Source organism: Anomaloglossus baeobatrachus, chromosome 4 (assembly GCF_048569485.1).
Source record: "Anomaloglossus baeobatrachus isolate aAnoBae1 chromosome 4, aAnoBae1.hap1, whole genome shotgun sequence".
NCBI classification, from domain to species: Eukaryota; Metazoa; Chordata; class Amphibia; order Anura; family Aromobatidae; genus Anomaloglossus; species Anomaloglossus baeobatrachus.
The window spans coordinates 25,245,279-25,265,971 of NC_134356.1; the positions used below are offsets into that span (position 1 = coordinate 25,245,279).

The window sequence follows — 20,693 nt, forward strand, 5'->3', positions numbered from 1 at the left end:
GGGGAGGCGACTCCTCGCGGGTCCGGCCCTGACACACGGAGGGGGGAGGCGACTCCTCGCGGGCCGGCCCTGACACACGGAGGGGGGAGGCGACTCCTCGCGGGCCGGCCCTGACACACGGAGGGGGGAGGCGACTCCTCGCGGGCCGGCCCTGACACACGGAGGGGGGAGGCGACTCCTCGCGGGCCGGCCCTGACACACGGAGGGGGGAGGCGACTCCTCGCGGGCCGGCCCTGACACACGGAGGGGGGAGGCGACTCCTCGCGGGCCGGCCCTGACACACGGAGGGGGGAGGCGACTCCTCGCGGGCCGGCCCTGACACACGGAGGGGGGAGGCGACTCCTCGCGGGCCGGCCCTGACACACGGAGGGGGGAGGCGACTCCTCGCGGGCCGGCCCTGACACACGGAGGGGGGAGGCGACTCCTCGCGGGCCGGCCCTGACACACGGAGGGGGGAGGCGACTCCTCGCGGGCCGGCCCTGACACACGGAGGGGGGAGGCGACTCCTCGCGGGCCGGCCCTGACACACGGAGGGGGGAGGCGACTCCTCGCGGGCCGGCCCTGACGCAGAGCAGGAGATAACCCTTTGTAGACCAGCTCCGAGAGGGGAAGTGGAAGCGGCTCCTTGTGGGCCGGCTCTGAGATCATTCACTAGCCAACGCAAAATCGCAGCTATGAGGATTATCAGGCTGGTACAAGATTTCATGCAATGAACGACAACAAAAACATCTATTCACTGATAGAAAGCGGAGATGAAGAAGGGAATTTTGTTTACTTACCGTAAATTCCTTTTCTTCAGCGCTCTATTGGGAGACCCAGACGATTGGGGTATAGCTACTGCCCTCCGGAGGCCACACAAAGCACTACACTAAAAAGTGCAAGGCCCCTCCCCTTCTGGCTATACCCCCCCGTGGTATCACGGGTACTCCAGTTTTCAAGCTTTGTGCGAAGGAGGTCAGACATTCCATGCATAGCTCCACAGATTTTAGTCAGCAGTAGCTGCTGACTATTTCGGATGGAAGAAAAGAGGGCCCATATAGGGCTCCCAGCATGCTCCCTTCTCACCCGTGGATGGTGTTGTAAGGTTGAGGTACCTATTGCTGGTACAGAGGCTGGAGCCCCACATGCTGTTTTCCTTCCACATCCCCTTGTAGGGCTCTGTGGAAGTGGGATCCTGCCGGCCTCAAAGCTCTGACGCCGGGCTCCATCCACAGACCCATAGAACCTGGTGGATGCCGAGCAGGAGTACCATCAGGGACATGGCCCTGCATCATACAGGTACTCTGTGTCCCCGGCAGGCACAGACACACTCCGGGCTGGCTGGGTGTTGTAGTGCGCCGGGGACAGTAACGCTAGAGCTAGTGTTCCTACAGTTTAACTGGGGGACTTTTTTCTGTGTGTGGGAACGCAGCGCCGACCCCCGCTGGACCGGCGGCGCTGCTGTGACTTTTAGTTCGCCGGGGACACGCCGACCGCGCTTTTACGGCGGTGGCGTTTATAAATCTAGTCCCCGGCTTTTGCGGCCTAGGACGCCGGCAGCTCCGATTCGTTCCCGCCCCCACCCTGTCAATCAGGGTAGGGGAGAGACGCTGTTTCACGGCAGCGACGAGGGCTGGAGCCTGATTTACATGCTCCAGCCCTCTCACTAGGCACAGAGGGAAGCAGGCTTCCCGCTCTTAGCCAGGAACACCCAGGGCCCGCCCCCCCTCCTCTCTCAGGACGCCGGCAGCCATTACATGCATGTCTGGCTGGAGGAAGGACGCAAGGCTCTGGGAGACCTGGACTAGGGGGCTTTGGAGATCACACACCCGCTCTTAAGCGGGCGGTAAGCGGCTTTTCAGCTGGCCCCTCTAGTGCCTCAGTGTGTATTAGTGTACTGTGTCACTGGACATATATATATATATATTTCCTTATTGCTTGCACTGTGAGGTCGCCTCCTGGCTGTATACCCAGATCGCTCTGAGGAGGCAGCAACATGTCATCCACAAGACGCAAGGCTGCCAAGGCTAGGGCTGTGTACACTGCGTGTGCTGCATGTGGGGCTGCTCTACCAGCAGGCTCCAAGGACCCCCATTGTGTGCAATGCTCAGACCCGGTGCTGCTTCGCCAGCCGGAGTCAGGAGAGATAGTGACCCAGGCTGAGACGCCTGTAAGTCCTGCCCCGGTGTCAGGGACAGACTTTGCAGTTTTTGCTGATAATATGTCTGTGACTATGGCAAAAATCATTGAAACTTTGCAATCCATGCCTGGGGCTCAGTCTATGGACACGGCGAGGTCTCTGTCCTCTAATCCCCCTCAGTTGGATTTAATCCAGACTGCAAGGGGGTCCCCGGCTTCACAGGCTGAGTATTATGACTCAGATGATAGCCCCAGCCACCCTAAGCGAGCTCGCTGGGAAAGACCCTCAACGTCATCACACTGCTCAGGGTCTCAGCGCAATCAGTCTCCCTGTGATGCGTCTGATGAGAGTGATCAGGAGTCTTATCCTGGAACCCCTCTCAATCTGGATACCCCGGATGGGGACGCCATGGTAAACGATCTTATCTCAGCCATCAATAGACTGTTAGATATTTCTCCCCCAGCCCCTTCAGCAGAGGAGGCAGCTGCAGAGCAGGAGAAGTTTCGTTTCCTCTATCCCAAGCGTAAATTAAATGCTTTCTTGGATCACTCTGACTTCAGAGAGTCAATCCAGAAACACGACGCTCATCCAGAAAGGCGTTTCTCTAAACGTTCTAAGGATACACGTTTTCCTTTCCCCCCTGATGTGGTCAAGCGCTGGACCCAGTGTCCAAAAGTTGACCCCCCGATTTCCAAACTTGCAGCTAGATCCATAGTTGCAGTGGAGGATGGCGCTTCACTTAAGGATGCAAATGACAGACAGATGGACCTCTGGTTAAAATCTGTCTATGAAGCTATCGGCGCGTCGTTTGCTCCAGCATTCGCAGCCGTATGGGCACTCCAAGCTATTTCAGCTGGTTTAGCAAAAGTGGATGCTATCTTACATCCAGCGGTGCCGCAAGTGGCGTCCCTTACCTCGCAGATGTCCGCGTTTGCGTCTTACGCTATCAATGCGGTCCTAGAATCTACCAGCCGCACCTCAATGGCGTCCGCCAATTCGGTAGTTTTGCGCAGAGCCTTGTGGTTAAAGGACTGGAAAGCAGATGCTGGTTCCAAAAAATGTTTAACCAGCTTGCCTTTATCTAGAGATAGACTGTTTGGCGAGCCATTGGCTGACATCATTAAACAGTCCAAGGGTAAAGACTCTTCTTTACCCCAGCCCAGAACAACCAAACCTCAGCAGAAAAAGTGGCAGCAGAGGTTTCAGTCCTTTCGAGGTTCGGGCAAGACACAATTCTCCTCGTCCAAAGGGACTCAGAGGACGCAAAGAAGCTCAGATTCCTGGCGGGCTCACGCGCGCCCCAAGAAAGCAAATGGAGGAACCGCTTCCAAAGCGGCTACCTCATGACTTCCAGCTCCCCCCCTCCGCATCTCCGGTCGGGGGCAGGCTCTCCCGCTTTTCCGTCATTTGGATGTCACAGGTCAAAGACCGGTGGGTGACAGACATTTTGTCTCGCGGGTACAGAATCGAGTTCAGTTCTCGTCCTCCAGCTCGGTTCTTCAGAACCTCCCCACATCCAGACCGAGCAGATGCCCTGCTGCAGGCGGTGGACTCCCTAAGAGCGGAAGGAGTAGTGGTCCCTGTACCGCCTCAGGAACAAGGGCGAGGGTTTTACTCCAATCTCTTTGTGGTTCCAAAAAAGGACGGCTCGTTCCGTCCTGTTCTGGATCTAAAGCTGCTCAACAAACATGTGCACGCCAGGCGGTTCCGGATGGAAACCCTCCGCTCTGTCGTGGCCTCAATGTCTCAAGGAGACTTCCTTGCCTCAATAGACATCAAAGATGCTTATCTCCACGTGCCAATTGCTACAGAACATCAACGTTTTCTACGTTTTGTGATAGGAAACGAACATCTTCAGTTCGTAGCTCTGCCACTCGGTCTGGCGACAGCCCCACGGGTTTTCACCAAGGTCATGGCGGCAGTGGTAGCAGTCTTGCACTCTCAGGGACACTCGGTGATCCCTTACCTAGACGATCTACTTGTCAAGGCACCCTCTCAAGAGGCATGCCAACTCAGTCTACATGCTACACTGGAGACTCTTCAGACGTTCGGATGGATCATCAACTTTCCAAAGTCGAATCGGTCTCCGACACAGTCACTAACGTATTTTGGCATGGAGTTCCATACTCGAGCAGCGAGAGTGAAGCTTCCGCTGAACAAGCAGCGGTCACTACAGACAGGGGTGCAATCCCTCCTTCAGGGCCAGTCGCACCCCTTACGGCGCCTCATGCACTTCCTCGGGAAGATGGTGGCAGCCATGGAAGCAGTTCCCTTTGCGCAGTTTCATCTGCGCCCACTTCAATGGGACATTCTCCGCCAATGGGACGGGAAGTCAACGTCCCTGGACAGGAAAGTCTCTCTTTCCCAGACGGCCAAGGACTCTCTACAATGGTGGCTCCTTCCCACCTCATTGTCTCAGGGAAGATCCTTCCTGCCCCCATCCTGGGCAGTGGTCACGACAGATGCGAGTCTGTCAGGGTGGGGAGCAGTGTTTCTCCACCACAGGGCTCAGGGGACGTGGACTCCGCAGGAGTCCACCCTTCAGATCAATGTTCTGGAAATCAGAGCAGTGTATCTTGCCCTACTAGCCTTCCAGCAGTGGCTGGAAGGAAGGCAGATCCGAATTCAGTCGGACAACTCCACAGCGGTGGCATACATCAACCACCAAGGGGGGACACGCAGTCGGCAAGCCTTCCAGGAAGTCCGGCGGATTCTGATGTGGGTGGAAGCCACGGCCTCCACCATATCCGCAGTTCACATCCCCGGCGTAAAAAACTGGGAAGCAGACTTCCTCAGTCGCCAGGGCATGGACGCAGGGGAATGGTCCCTTCACCCGGACGTGTTTCAGGAAATCTGTCGCCGATGGGGAGTGCCGGACGTCGACCTAATGGCGTCCCGGCACAACAACAAGGTCCCGGCATTCATGGCGAGGTCGCGCGATCAAAGAGCTCTGGCGGCAGACGCATTGGTTCAAGATTGGTCGCAGTTCCGGCTCCCATACGTCTTTCCACCTCTGGCACTCTTGCCCAGAGTGTTACGCAAGATCAGATCCGATTGCAGCCGCGTCATACTCGTCGCCCCAGACTGGCCGAGGAGATCGTGGTATCCGGATCTGTGGCATCTCACGGTCGGTCGACCGTGGTCACTGCCAGACCGACCAGACTTACTGTCCCAAGGGCCGTTTTTCCATCAGAATTCTGCGGCCCTGAACCTGACTGTGTGGCCATTGAGTCCTGGATCCTAGCGTCTGCAGGATTATCTCAAGGAGTCGTAGCCACAATGAGACAAGCTAGGAAGTCAACGTCTGCTAAGATCTACCACAGGACGTGGAAGATTTTCTTATCTTGGTGCTCTGCACAGAGAGTATCCCCTTGGCCATTTGCATTGCCCATCTTTCTTTCCTTCCTGCAATCGGGGTTGGAAAAGGGCTTGTCGCTCAGTTCCCTTAAAGGGCAAGTCTCGGCACTGTCTGTGTTTTTTCAGAAGCGTCTAGCACGTCTTCCTAAGGTGCGCACGTTCCTACAGGGGGTCTGTCATATTGTGCCCCCGTACAAGCGGCCGTTAGATCCATGGGATCTGAACAGAGTACTTGTTGCTCTGCAAAAGCCGCCCTTCGAGCCTCTAAAGGACGTTTCCTTTTCTCGCCTGTCACAGAAAGTGGCGTTTCTTGTCGCGATCACATCGCTTCGGCGAGTGTCTGAGCTGGCAGCTTTGTCATCCAAGGCTCCTTTCCTGGTGTTCCACCAGGACAAGGTAGTGCTGCGCCCCATTCCGGAGTTTCTCCCTAAGGTCGTATCCTCGTTTCATCTTAATCAGGATATATCCTTGCCTTCCTTTTACCCTCATCCGGTTCACCGGTATGAAAAGGACTTACGTTTGCTAGATCTGGTGAGAGCACTCAGAATCTACATTTCCCGAACGGCGCCCATACGCCGTTCCGATGCACTTTTTTGTCCTTGTCGCTGGTCCGCGCAAGGGGTTGCAGGCTTCTAAAGCCACCCTGGCTCGATGGATCAAAGAACCAATTCTAGAGGCCTACCGCTCTGCGGGGCTTCCGGTTCCTTCAGGGCTAAAAGCCCACTCAACCAGAGCTGTGGGTGCGTCCTGGGCGTTACGACACCAGGCTTCGGCTCAACAGGTGTGCCAGGCAGCAACCTGGTCCAGTCTGCACACTTTCACCAAGCATTATCAGGTGCATACCTATGCTTCGGCGGATGCCAGCTTAGGTAGAAGAGTCCTGCAGGCGGCAGTGACATCCCCGTAGGGGAGGGCTGTTTTTTTGCAGCTCTAACATGAGGTATTTCTTTACCCACCCAGGGACAGCTTTTGGACGTCCCAATCGTCTGGGTCTCCCAATAGAGCGCTGAAGAAGAAGGGAATTTTGTTACTTACCGTAAATTCCTTTTCTTCTAGCTCTTATTGGGAGACCCAGCACCCGCCCTGTTGTCCTTCGGGATTTTTTTGTTGTTTGCGGGTACACATGTTGTTCATGTTGAACGGTTTTTCAGTTCTCCGATGTTTCTCGGAGTTAATTTGTTTAAACCAGTTATTGGCTTCCTCCTTCTTGCTTTGGCACTAAAACTGGAGTACCCGTGATACCACGGGGGGGTATAGCCAGAAGGGGAGGGGCCTTGCACTTTTTAGTGTAGTGCTTTGTGTGGCCTCCGGAGGGCAGTAGCTATACCCCAATCGTCTGGGTCTCCCAATAAGAGCTAGAAGAAAAGGAATTTACGGTAAGTAACAAAATTCCCTTCTTCTTCTAGCTCTAATTGGGAGACCCAGACAATTGGGTGTTTAGGCTATGCCTCCGGAGGCCGCACAAAGTATTACACTTAAAAGTGTTAAGCCCCTCCCCTTCTGCCTATACACCCCCCGTGCTCCCACGGGCTCCTCAGTTTTGGTGCAAAAGCAAGAAGGAGGAAAAAGAATTATAAACTGGTTTAAAGTAACTTCAATCCGAAGGAATATCGGAGAACTGAAACCATTCAACATGAACAACATGTGTACACAAAAAAACAGGGGCGGGTGCTGGGTCTCCCAATTAGAGCTAGAAGAAAAGGAATTTACGGTAAGTAAACAAAATTCCCTTCTTCTTTGTCGCTCCATTGGGAGACCCAGACAATTGAGACGTCCAAAAGCAGTCCCTGGGTGGGTAAAATAATACCTCGTAAGAGAGCCGTAAAAACGGCCTCTTCCTACAGGTGGGCAACCGCCGCCTGAAGGACTCGTCTACCTAGGCTGGCATCCGCCGAAGCATAGGTATGCACCTGATAGTGCTTCGTGAAAGTGTGCAGGCTCGACCAGGTAGCCGCCTGACACACCTGCTGAGCCGTAGCCTGGTGCCTCAAAGCCCAGGACGCGCCCACGGCTCTGGTAGAATGGGCCTTCAGCCCTGAGGGAACCGGAAGCCCAGCCGAACGGTAAGCTTCGATAATTGGCTCCTTGATCCACCGAGCCAGGGTTGATTTGGAAGCCTGTGACCCTTTACGCTGGCCAGCGACAAGGACAAAGAGTGCATCCGAGCGGCGCAGGGGCGCCGTACGAGAAATGTAGAGTCTGAGTGCTCTCACCAGATCTAACAAGTGCAAATCCTTTTCACATTGGTGAACTGGATGAGGACAAAAAGAAGGTAAGGAGATATCCTGATTGAGATGAAAGGGGGATACCACCTTAGGGAGAAATTCCGGAACCGGACGCAGAACCACCTTGTCCTGGTGAAACACCAGGAAGGGAGCTTTGCATGACAGAGCTGCTAGCTCAGACACTCTGCGAAGTGAAGTGACTGCTACTAGAAAAACCACTTTCTGCGAAAGGCGTGAGAGAGAAATATCCCTCATTGGCTCGAATGGTGGTTTCTGAAGAATCATCAGCACCCTGTTCAGATCCCAGGGTTCTAACGGCCGCTTGTAAGGAGGAACGATGTGACGAACCCCCTGCAGGAACGTGCGTACCTGTGGAAGTCTGGCTAGGCGCTCCTGGAAACAACACAGAGAGCGCTGAGACTTGTCCCTTAAGGGAGCCGAGCGACAAACCCTTTTCCAGTCCAGATTGAAGGAAGGACAGAAAAGTGGGCAAGGCCAAAGGACAGGGAGAAAAACCCCCAGCAGAGCATCATGACAGGAAAATTTTTCACGTCCTGTGGTAGATCTTGGCGGACGTTGGTTTCCTAACCTGTCTCAGTGGCAATGACCTCTTGAGATAATCCTGAAGACGCTAAGATCCAGGACTCAATGGCCACAGTGTCAGGTTGAGGGCCGCAGAATTCAAATGGAAAAACGGCCCTTGAGACAGCAAGTCTGGTCGGTCTGGTAGTGCCCACGTTTGGCCGACCGTGAGATGCCACAGATCCGGGTACCACGACCTCCTCGGCCAGTCTGGAGTGACGAGGATGGCGCGGCGGCAGTCGGCCCTGATCGTGCGTAACACTCTGGGCAACAGTGCCAGCGGAGGAAACACATAAGAGAGTTGAAACTGCGACCAATCCCGAACTAAGGCGTCTGCCGCCAGAGCTCTGTGATCGTGAGATCGTGCCATGAATGCCGTGATCTTGTTGTTGTGCCGGGACGCCATTAGGTCGACTTCCGGCCTCTCCCAGCGGCAACAGATCTCCTGAAACACGTCCGGGTGAAGGGACCATTCCCCTGCGTCCATGCCCTGGCGACTGAGAAAGTCTGCTTCCCAGTTTTCGACGCCCGGGATGTGAACTGCGGAGATGGTGGAGGCCGTGGCTTCCACCCACATCAAAATCCGCCGGACTTCCTGGAAGGCTTGCCGACTGCGTGTTCCGCCTTGGTGGTTGATGTAAGCCACCACTGTGGAGTTGTCCGACTGAATTCGGATCTGCTTGCCTTCCAGCCACTGCTGGAACACTTTTAGGGCAAGATACACTGCCCTGATCTCCAGAACATTAATCTGAAGCGAGGACTCTTGCTGAGTCCACGTACCCTGAGCCCTGTGGCGGAGAAAGACTGCTCCCCACCCTGACAGACTCGCGTCCGTCGTGACCACCTCCCAGGATGGGGGTAGGAAGGATTTCCCATGCGATAAAGAAGTGGGAAGAAAGCCACCCCCGAAGGGAAGCTTTGGTTAGGATGTCCCAATGAAGAGGACGCAGGTGAAACTGCGCGAAAGGGACTGCCTCCATTGCTGCCACCATCTTCCCCAGGAAGTGCATGAGGCCCCTCAAGGTGTGTGCCTGACCTTGAAGGAGAGATTGCACCCCTTTCTGTAGTGAACGCTGCTTGATCAGCGGAAGCTTCACTATCGCTGATAGGGTATGAAACTCCATGCCAAGATATGTCAGCGATTGGGCTGGTGTCAGATTTGACTTTGGAAAATTGATGATCCACCCGAAACTCTGGAGAGCCTCCAGAGAAGCGTCGGGGCTGTGTTGGCATGCCTCTTGAGAGGGTGCCTTGATCAGCAGATCGTCCAAGTAAGGGATCACCGAGTGACCCTGAGAGTGGAGGACCGCTACTACGGGAGCCCTAACCTTGGTGAAAACCCGTGGGGCTGTAGCCAGGCCGAACTGCAGTGCCACGAACTGCAGGTGTTCGTCTCCTATGGTGAAGCGCAAGAAGCGTTGGTGCTCTGGAGCAACCGGTACGTGGAGATAAGCATCTTCGATATCGATCGATGCAAGGAAATCTCCTGGGGACATTGAGGCGATGACGGAGCGGAGGGATTCCATCCGGAACCACCTGGTCTTTACGTGTTTGTTGAGCAGTTACGGGTCCAGGACAGGACGGAAAGACCCGTCCTTCTTTGTAACCACAAACAGGTTGGTGGAAAAAACCTTGACCCTGTTGCTGAAGAGGAACAGGGACCACCACTCCTTCTGCCCTCAGAGTGCCCAGCGCCTGCAGAAGAGCCTTGGCTCGCTCGGGAGGCGGGGATGACCTGAAGAATCGAGTCGGGGGACGAGAGGCGAACTCTAACTTGTAACCGTGAGACAGAATGTCTCTCGCCCAACGGTCTTTTACCCTTGGCAGCCAGGTGTCGCAAAAGCGGGAGAGCCTGCCACCGACCGAGGATGCGGATTGAGGAGACCGAAAGCCATGAAGAAGCCGCTTTGGTAGCGGCACCTCCGGTGGTCTTTCAGGACGTGACTTAGACCGCCATGAATCGGAGTGCCCTTGATCTTTCTGAGGCCTTTTGGGCGAGGAGAATTGGGACCTGCCCGCACCCCGAAAGGACCGAAACCTCGACTGCCCCTTCCTCTGTTGGGGTATGTTCGGTTTGGGCTGGGGTAAGGATGTATCCTTTCCCTTGGATTGTTTGACGATTTCATCCAAACGTTCGCCAAACAATCGGTCGCCAGAAATTGGCAAACTGGTTAAGCGCTTTTTTGGAAGCAGAATCTGCCTTCCATTTCCGTAGCCACAAGGCCCTGTGGAGTACCACCGAATTGGCGGATGCAACCGCCGTACGGCTCGCAGAGACCAGGACAGCATTAATAGCGTAAGACGCAAATGCCGATGTCTGTGTGGCTGCGTCAATTTGCGCTTGACCTGCTGATAGCTTGTAGCACCCATACGGCTGCGAATGCTGGGGCAAAAGAAGCGCCGATAGCTTCATAGCTGGATTTCAACCAGAGCTCCATCTGCCTGTGAGTGGCATATTTGAGTGAAGCCCCATCTTCCACTGCAAGTATGGATCTAGCCGCCAGGCTAGGATCCACCTTGGGACACTGAGTCCAACCTTTGACCACGTCAGGGGAACAGGATAACGTGTATCCTTAAGGCGCTTAGAAAAAAAAAACGCTTATCAGGACAGGCACGGTGATTCTGGACTGCCTCTCTGAAATCAGAGTGGTCCAGAAACATGCTCAGTGTACGCTTGGGAAACCTGAAACGGAATTTCTCCTGCTGAGAAGCTGACTCCTCCACTGGAGGAACTGAGGGAGAAATATCCAGCATTTGATTGATGGACGCAATAAGATCGTTCAATATGGCGTCCCCGTCAGGCGTATCAAGATTGAGAGCGGCCTCAGAATCAGAATCCTGATCAACTGTCTCCGCTTCATCAACCAGAGGTTCCCCCGCTGAGACCCTGACCAATATGAAGATGTCGAGGGGATTTCCCAGCGAGCTCGCTTAGTCGGTCAGGGGCTGGGGTCTGTATCAGAGACCTCACTCTGAGATCTATGAGACACCCCGGGGGGACCTTGCTGGTCCAACTGAGGGGGGCCAGGGAGCAATGATTCAACAGTGCCCCTGTGTGAGATACCGGTCTGGATTGCTCAGTGGATCCTGCCGGTAGCGGGGACGTACATGCGGCGCAGGCAGCATAGTAAGCCTGTGTTTGGCGCTCCTGCCTTTTATGGGCGCCATGCTGTTGTCTTCCCTGAGCAACACAATATATATATCCAGAATCAACTGTGCACCATAAAGTGTAAAGTATATCTTATAAACATATAATTTAAAATTACACTCCTGCAGAAATGTGGCTAGCACCACAGATGCTGCATGCCCCCCGCTTAAAGCGGTTGTGAGGCCACCAGGGTCCCTGCCTGGGTCTGTCAGAATTTGTCCCCCTCTGCAGCGTCCGAGGAGCTGACAGGAATGTCCTGAGGAGAGGAGGGAGCCGTGGGCGTGACCCAGAAAGTGCGGGAGCTGGTGCCTGCATTGTTTACACGGAGGGGAGTGGAGTATGCAAAGCATGCTCCAGCCCTCAGTGCTGCTCGTCCTGTGCAGCGTCCCGCCCTTCCCCTGCCTGTCAGGGCTGTGGGCGGGAGGAAAGGAAACTAGGCCGCAAAAAGCCGGGGACTCTAGTAATAAACGCGGCCGCCGTAAAAGCGCGGCCGCGTGGAAGTCCCCGGCGCACTACAAGTCCCAGCCGCGCCTCAGTGTTAAACATGGCGGCGGCGGTCAGCGCGGTAGTCTCCCTACATAAACACACTCAGCGATGCTGAGTGTGTAATGGCACATTAACCCGGTCAGCGCCGCGGTCCCCGGTGCACTAGCACACCCAGCAATGCTGGAGTGTTGCTGTGCTCGGTCCCCACGGGGACACAGAGTACCTCCAAGTAGCAGGGCCATGTCCCTGAACGATACCCGGCTCCTATCCATCAGGCTCCCAGGAGCTGTGGATGGAGCACGGCCTCAGTGCCTGGAGACCGATAGGATCCCACTTCCACCAGAGCCCTGAGGGGAATGGGGAAGGAAAACAGCATGTGGGCTCCAGCCTCCGTACCCGCAATGGATACCTCAACCTTACAACACCGCCGACAAGAGTGGGGTGAGAAGGGAGCATGCTGGGGGCCCTATATGGGCCCACTTTTCTTCCATCCGACGTAGTCAGCAGCTGCTGCTGACCAATCTGTGGAGCTGTGCGTGCATGTCTGACCTCCTTCGCACAAAGCAAAAAACTGAGGAGCCCGTGGGAGCACGGGGGGTGTATAGGCAGAAGGGGAGGGGCTTAACACTTTTAAGTGTAATACTTTGTGCGGCCTCCGGAGGCATAGCCTAAACACCCAATTGTCTGGGTCTCCCAATAGAGCGACAAAGCAACACAACCTATAACCACACAGCGCACACCACTCTGTCATCTTACCGCGAGATCCGGTTGCTGGTTCTGTGTACTTATGGACAGCTCTACCGCAGACAGGTGGGCTTCCTCCCAGGGCTCTGGGGCCACCTCCACTGGGACCTCTAGAAGAAAATTCATCTCAATGTACCACCAGGGAAAAAAAACCTCCCTGCCCCCGCACAGAGAATCTAAGAAATCTTATAAGGAACTTACCAACTTTTGGGGGTGACCAGTAGTGGAGCAGCCGGCGGTATATCCGGACATGCAGAGGCGGTCGGCCCAATTGCTCCTTGGCCTCTTCTTCAGGTGGTCGCTCAGTAGGCCCTAAGAAGAGGACGGAAGCCTCGTGCCTCTGCGGCCATTCCTGTAACATCAGGAGGAATTCTCTGAGAGCCGGTTCCCTCCACAAATAGATGCGACAGGCGCAGGTGACGGCGGCGAGGGATGAGCTCACTGAGTGTCTTTCTCCGGCGGTCGTACTGCTCCGCCATTTACCCATAATCTGTGCGTCACACATGAATGGAGCTAAAATCCCCCGAATTACCCCAGAACACCTCACTAAGGGAAAATTGCACGTTCTGTTTCCCGATCTGAGGCCGAATCAGTCACCACATTGTGAAGCCGCCGTCGCGGCCCCTTATATAAGAGCGCGGTGGTATAAATACCGCAACCGGCACCCAGGTCCTAAATTATAGCCAGTGACTCAGATCCAGTAATTGTAACTCTGGAAAATCCTCAGATTGTGGAAAATGCATAAAAAACGGCAAAGAGCATATTACTGGTGAGAAAGAAAGGACGACCGGAGACTGCTATAGTCAGAAATCATATACAGAGCATCACAGAGGGGCGGTAGTACATAGGGGACAGTATTATAGTAGTTATATTCTTGTACATAGGGGACAGTATTATAGTAGTTATATTCTTGTACATAGGGGGCAATATTATAGTAGTTATATTCTTGTACATAGGGGCAGTATTATAGTAGTTGTATTCTTGTACATAGGGGAGGTATTATAGTAGTTGTATTCTTGTACATAGGGGCGGTATTATAGTAGTTGTATTCTTGTACATAGGGGCGGTATTATAGTAGTTGTATTCTCGTACATAGGGGCGGTATTATAGTAGTTGTATTCTCGTACATAGGGGCGGTATTATAGTAGTTGTATTCTCGTACACAGGGGCGGTATTATAGTAGTTGTATTCTCGTACACAGGGGCGGTATTATAGTAGTTATATTCTTGTACATAGGGAGCAGTATTATAGTAGTTATATTCTTGTACATAGGGAGCAGTATTATAGTAGTTATATTCTTGTACATAGGGAGCAGTATTATAGTAGTTGTATTCTTGTACATAGGGAGCAGTATTATAGTAGTTGTATTCTCGTACATAGGGGCGGTATTATAGTAGTTGTATTCTTGTACACAGGGGCGGTATTATAGTAGTTGTATTCTTGTACATAGGGGCGGTATTATAGTAGTTGTATTCTTGTACATAGGGGCGGTATTATAGTAGTTATATTCTTGTACACAGGGGCGGTATTATAGTAGTTATATTCTCGTACACAGGGGCGGTATTATAGTAGTTGTATTCTCGTACACAGGGGCGGTATTATAGTAGTTGTATTCTCGTACACAGGGGCGGTATTATAGTAGTTGTATTCTCGTACATAGGGGCGGTATTATAGTAGTTGTATTCTCGTACATAGGAGCGGTATTATAGTAGTTATATTCTCGTACACAGGGGCGGTATTATAGTAGTTGTATTCTCGTACATAGGGGCGGTATTATAGTAGTTGTATTCTCGTACATAGGGGCGGTATTATAGTAGTTGTATTCTCGTACATAGGGGCGGTATTATAGTAGTTGTATTCTCGTACATAGGGGCGGTATTATAGTAGTTGTATTCTCGTACATAGGGGCGGTATTATAGTAGTTGTATTCTCGTACATAGGGGCGGTATTATAGTAGTTGTATTCTCGTACATAGGAGCGGTATTATAGTAGTTGTATTCTCGTACATAGGAGCGGTATTATAGTAGTTATATTCTTGTACACAGGGGCGGTATTATAGTAGTTGTATTCTCGTACATAGGGGCGGTATTATAGTAGTTATATTCTTGTACATAGGGAGCAGTATTATAGTAGTTATATTCTTGTACATAGGGAGCAGTATTATAGTAGTTGTATTCTTGTACATAGGGGCAGTATTATAGTAGTTATATTCTTGTACACAGGGGCGGTATTATAGTAGTTGTATTCTCGTACATAGGGGTGGTATTATAGTAGTTATATTCTTGTACATAGGGAGCAGTATTATAGTAGTTATATTCTTGTACATAGGGAGCAGTATTATAGTAGTTGTATTCTCGTACATAGGGGCGGTATTATAGTAGTTATATTCTTGTACATAGGAGTAGTATTATAGTAGTTATATTCTTGTACATAGGGGCGGTATTATAGTAGTTGTATTCTCGTACATAGGGGCAGTATTATAGTAGTTATATTCTTGTACATAGGGGCAGTATTATAGTAGTTATATTCTTGTACATAGGGGGCAATATTATAGTAGTTATATTCTTGTACATAGGAGCAGTATTATAGTAGTTATATTCTTGTACACAGGAGCGGTATTATAGCAGTTATATTCTTGTACATAGGGGCAGTATTATAGTAGTTATATTCTTGTATATAGGAGCGGTATTATAGTAGTTGTATTCTCGTACATAGGGGCGGTATTATAGTAGTTATATTCTTGTACATAGGGAGCAGTATTATAGTAGTTATATTCTTGTACATAGGGAGCAGTATTATAGTAGTTGTATTCTCGTACATAGGGGCAGTATTATAGTAGTTGTATTCTTGTACATAGGGGGCAATATTATAGTATTAGTAGGGGGAATAGGTGAAGTATTGTAATATAAGATACTAATTTGTTAGGTTGATGCATAAATCACAAATACATGAAAAAATAACATTTTCTTTCTGGAGTTTTCCATTCCGCACCATCATGGGTTAACACATCGCAGTATTTTGCCCGTTGGCGGTGTTTTCCGGAGCGGTGTCACTATAGGGCACCAGGGACCGGTGTCCTAGATAATCAGTTCGGGCCGTACCTTCAGTGTGCTGAATAAATGAGCGGCTCTCGCCTTCAGGGGTCCCAAATACCAATATCTGTAACGAGAAGGCGACAAGGAAGATGGTGACCGGCAATGGGGGAGTGATTACGGTCCTGCACAATACAGTGACATTAAGTGGCGGTAATACATTTATTAGAGAACGGGAATTTCACCGCTCATTGTCCTGCATTGGTGGAGAAGCGGTCCGGCACGGGTTACCCATTTTGATTAGGGTCTTGAAAAAATAAATATCTCATTCTTAACTTTTTAATGGCCCTGAAAATCAGTGACTGATTTTTTGTTTAATATTGATGTGTTTTTATAGGGCCTTATGTTATGGAGGCTCCGGAGACAGGAGAAATGCTGTAATTGCCCGCTGCAGTAGTAAAGACCTCTGTGCGTGAAATTCCCAGTGAGCATGTGCGACCTTTGCATCTTAGGAGTTTTCAGTGAGCATGTGCGATCTCTGCTGAGCCCCACCAATCAAGAGGTTTTGTGCCTAAGAAGTTCCCAGTGAGCATGTGCAACCTCTGCTAACCCCCACCAATGAAGAAGTTCCCAGTGAGCATGTGCGACTTCTGCTGACCCCCACCAATCAAGAATAATTGTCTGAGACGTTCCCAATGAGCATGTGCAAACACTTATTTCTAAGAAGTTCTCATTGAGTTTGTGTGACCTCTGCTGACCCCCACAGATCAAGAATCCTTGTGTCTGAGAAGTTCCCAATGAGCATGTGCAAACACTTATTTCTAAGAAGTTTCCAGTAAGCATGTGCAACCTCTGCGGACCTACACCAATCAAGAACATTTGTATCTGAGAAACTCCCAGTGAGCATGTGCGATGTCTGCTGACCCCCACCAATCAAGAAGTTCCCAGTGAGCATGTGCGACCTCTGCTGACCACTACCAATCAAGAACACTTGTGTATGAAGTTTCTAGTGAGCATGTGTGACCTCTGCTGACCCCCACAGATAAGAACCTTTGTGCCTGAGAAGTTCCCAGTGAGCATGTGCGACCTCTGTTCCTGTCTGGATGATCGCACATGCTCACTAGCACTAGAGTCATTCTTTTCATGAACCGGTAAGCTTAAAAGTTACCCATCCAGAGCCTCCTGCTTCATGAATAAAACACTACAACTGGCAATAGCAGGGCACAGTGTTATCCAACTCTCAGGACCAGGGCAGAGTGTCGTCCCCTTTTGTGCCCCGTGACAAGGGGACGACTATCTACAGGCGAGTCCTGGACGAGAAGGAGAAATTCTCTGAACACGTGAACTTACTTGGTTGATTTCGCAGCGGCGTCCCGATAACTTCCCCACCTCAGACCATTCAGTGCGAAGACGGGCTGCTCCTGATCCCCCTGAGGAGAGAGAGAGAGAGAAATAAGAAGCCGTAGCTACCACGGACGACCTGGTAAAAAATTACAAAGATTCCTCCTCGTCAGCCCCGGGACCGGCGTGATTAGTGCGAGCGGCGTGATTAGTGTGAGTGGCGTGATTAGTGCGAGCGGTCACATATCGTTTATTTTACCTAACGAGACGTAATTATTCTCCCGGTAGATTCTTTTTTTTTTTTTTATTCTCACTTTCCTCCAGCGTCGATAAAAGCGCCATTACATATATTGGATTAAAATTAGGATTGAGCACGAGGCCGAGCCGGACGGATAAACACCTTCATTTAGGCCAATTTACTGTGAGGCGGATGATGCATCTTCCTCCCTGCACAAGTGCCAAGAGGGGGGAGAAGACTACGGATCCGCTATGTCCAAGGATGCTTGGCTGCTTACGACAATTTGTAAATAAGTACACCCTGGCTGTGCGGATTTCATCTGACACCTATGGTGAGGCAACTGCACCTAGATTGAGCAGCTTCAGTCCAATATTCTTGCAGTGAAACAATATGCCTTGCTTCTCTTGTGTTCTCATGTGTGTTATCCACAATCTTCTTACCTTTATCTGCAGCACATCCAGTGGCACGGTCTCTCCTTGCAGGATGGAAATGGTAGCATCGGAGATATGCCTGGAAGATACATATGACGGGATCAGAAATTGCTCCGGATTGCCCCTCATTACTATATACTTACCAAGAGCCATAATACATGTGTGCAGTTGGAAGAAAGCTACCGAATGATATTTATCAACTGCCTAATGTGCAGGCTCAGCGGCCCAACAGGATAAGCGAGCCCTCGACATGATGAGCGGACGAGCCCCCTACAGGATGGCCGACCCCCAATCCGTACAAAATGAACGCCCCCCTTCCCCTTCAGAACAACGGCTCCCCCACCCCTTCAGAACAACGGCTCCCCCACCCCTTTAGTACAACGGCTCCCCCACCCCTTTAGAACAACGGCTCCCCCACCCCTTTAGAACGACCGCCGCCCTACCCCCCACTTCAGAACGACCGCCGCCCTACCCCCCACTTCATAACGACCGCCCCCCTACCACTCCTTCAGAACGACCGCCCCCCTACCACTCCTTCAGAACGACCGCCCCCCTACCACTCCTTCAGAACGACCGCCCCCCTACCACTCCTTCAGAACGACCGCCCCCCCCTACCACTCCTTCAGAACGACCGCCCCCCTACCACTCCTTCAGAACGACCGAACCTCCGGCCCCCTTACCCCTACAGAACCGCCGGCCTCCTTACCCCTACAGAACCGCCGGCCCCCCTTACCCCTACAGAACCGCCGGCCCCCTTACCCCTACAGAACCGCCGGCCCCCCCACCCCTACAGAACCACCGACCCCCTTACCCCTACAGAACTGCCGGCCCCCCCTACCCCTAAAAAAATGACCGGAACCCTACAGAATGACCGGCACTCCTTTCTTTAAATATTGCAGCCCTTTACTTCCTCTCTGCTGACAGATTAAATAAAACAAACTATAAAAATATCCATCTATAAATAATATTACTAAAATAACTTGAACCCCGCACCCAAACAGTAAAGTCCAGGTCATTCATCTGCTTGTAAAAGGGAATCTTCTGGTTAATAAAGTCCTGTGATCACAGCAGCCTCTGCATGGGTTTCAATATCAAGTACAAAGAGTAATCAGACAGGTATAGACCGTGACGGGATCGCAACGTCACTCGTGTGGTACGGTCATTGTGTATTTTTATGCTGACGCTCGGCTTATTCTGATTGTCTATCAGTATCGGTAAATTAAGCTACACCGATTTTTTTGGAAAGCAATTTCCCCTGACCCTCATACATGCTCTTCATTTTCAATCTTCATCAGGGTACCAAAAAAAAGAAAAAAAAAAAGAAAAAAAGGATTGGGCATATCAAAAATCAATATGCCTAATCCTTCTTTACCCAAACACTTAGGTCATGACCTCACCCGTATACATTACAGTGTCATATGCCTTATAAAAATATATGGTGAACTATGACAGGATTACGTCCAGCGAGAAAAGGATTGGGCAGATCAAATTAGTATGCCCAATCCTTATTTTTCAGGGAAGGTTAGCTCTGCCTCCACATGTGTGAATGGAGTTTGTGGGTGTAAGAAGGGAGCGGACGTCAGCAGACCTAAACACTGGGAGGTTATTCTCAGATTCCTGCGCAGTATCCTGTGCAGCTGTCATTCAGCGCTTTGTCCTAGACGATTGTTTTGTCTGTACCGGAGATTGTGTCCCTAAAGGTCAGACGAGGAGAGGGAGACGGGAGCAATTAAACCTTACAGATCTGTCATATAACAGCGCGCTTGTAAAGGCTAAAGCCATTCCGGGGTGGGCCTCATCTCCACCGGGTTACGGCCGAGACGTATTTATGAGCAATAAAATGCTAAAGTGATTAAATTGCCTCTGCCGGTGATCAGCGCCCGCGCCGGGTGATCTGTCAGGACTGGAGAGCGGGGAAAAGATTGAAGCGGCTGCGGAGATTTTTCATTTCGAGAACGAGGACTGAAGACTGTCTTCTCGGAATCCAAGATGGTAATATTAGTTAACTTTATATTAATTATATTATAATATATATATATGTTAAATTTTAATAAATTTTAAACATAAAAGTGTGGGTCAATTATTATTCAACCCCCAGGTTTAATATTTTGTGGAATAACCCTGGTTTGCAATTACAGCTAATAATCGTCTTTTATAAGACCTGATCAGGCCGGCACAGGTCTCTGGAGTTATCTTGGCCCACTCCTCCATGCAGATCGTCTCCAAGGTATCTAGGTTCTTTGGGTGTCTCATGTGGACTTTAATCTTGAGCTCCTTCCACAAGTTTTCAATTGGGTTAAGGTCAGGAGACTGACTAGGCCACTGCAACACCTTGATTTTTTCCCTCTTGAACCAGGCCTTGGTTTTCTTGGCTATGTGCTTTGGGTCGTTGTCTTGTTGGAAGATGAAATGACGACCCATCTTAAGATCCTTGATGGAGGAGCGGAGGTTCTTGGCCAAAATCTCCAGGTAGGCTGTGCTATCCATCTTCCCATGGATGCGGACCAGATGGCCAGGCCCCTTGGCTGAGAAACAGCCCCACAGCATGATGCTGCCACCACCATGCTTGACTGTAGGGATGGTATTCTTGGGGTCGTATGCAGTGCCATCTAGTCTCCAAACGTCACGTGGGTGGTTGGCACCAAAGATCTCGATCTTGGTCTCATCAGACCAGAGAACCTTGAACCAGTCTGTCTCAGAGTCCTCCAAGTGATCATGAGCAAACTGTAGACGAGCCTTGACATGACGCTTTGAAAGTAAAGGTACTTTACGGGCTCGTCTGGAACGGAGACCATTGCGGTGGAGTACGTTACCTATGGTATTGACTGAAACCAATGTCCCCACTGCCATGAGATCTTCCCGGACCTCCTTCCTTGTTGTCCTTGGGTTAGCCTTGACTCTTCGGACAAGCCTGGCCTCGGCACGGGTGGAAACTTTCAAAGGCTGTCCAGGCTGTAGAAGGCTAACAGTAGTTCCATAAGCCTTCCACT

General features: G+C 51.3%; 1 protein-coding gene across 1 annotated transcript in view; it reads right to left on the bottom strand.

The window, feature by feature from the left end:
* Positions 1-20,693, bottom strand: part of AGK (acylglycerol kinase) — a 65,066-nt gene that overhangs the window by 3,157 nt on the left and 41,216 nt on the right. Inside the window, exons 9-13 of the mRNA XM_075343900.1 lie at positions 17,713-17,782; positions 17,044-17,123; positions 15,763-15,820; positions 12,863-13,013; positions 12,674-12,771 (exon numbers count right to left, since the gene is read on the bottom strand). Coding sequence (XP_075200015.1) covers positions 12,674-12,771; positions 12,863-13,013; positions 15,763-15,820; positions 17,044-17,123; positions 17,713-17,782 — 457 coding nt within the window. The remainder of the gene's footprint in view (positions 1-12,673; positions 12,772-12,862; positions 13,014-15,762; positions 15,821-17,043; positions 17,124-17,712; positions 17,783-20,693) is intronic.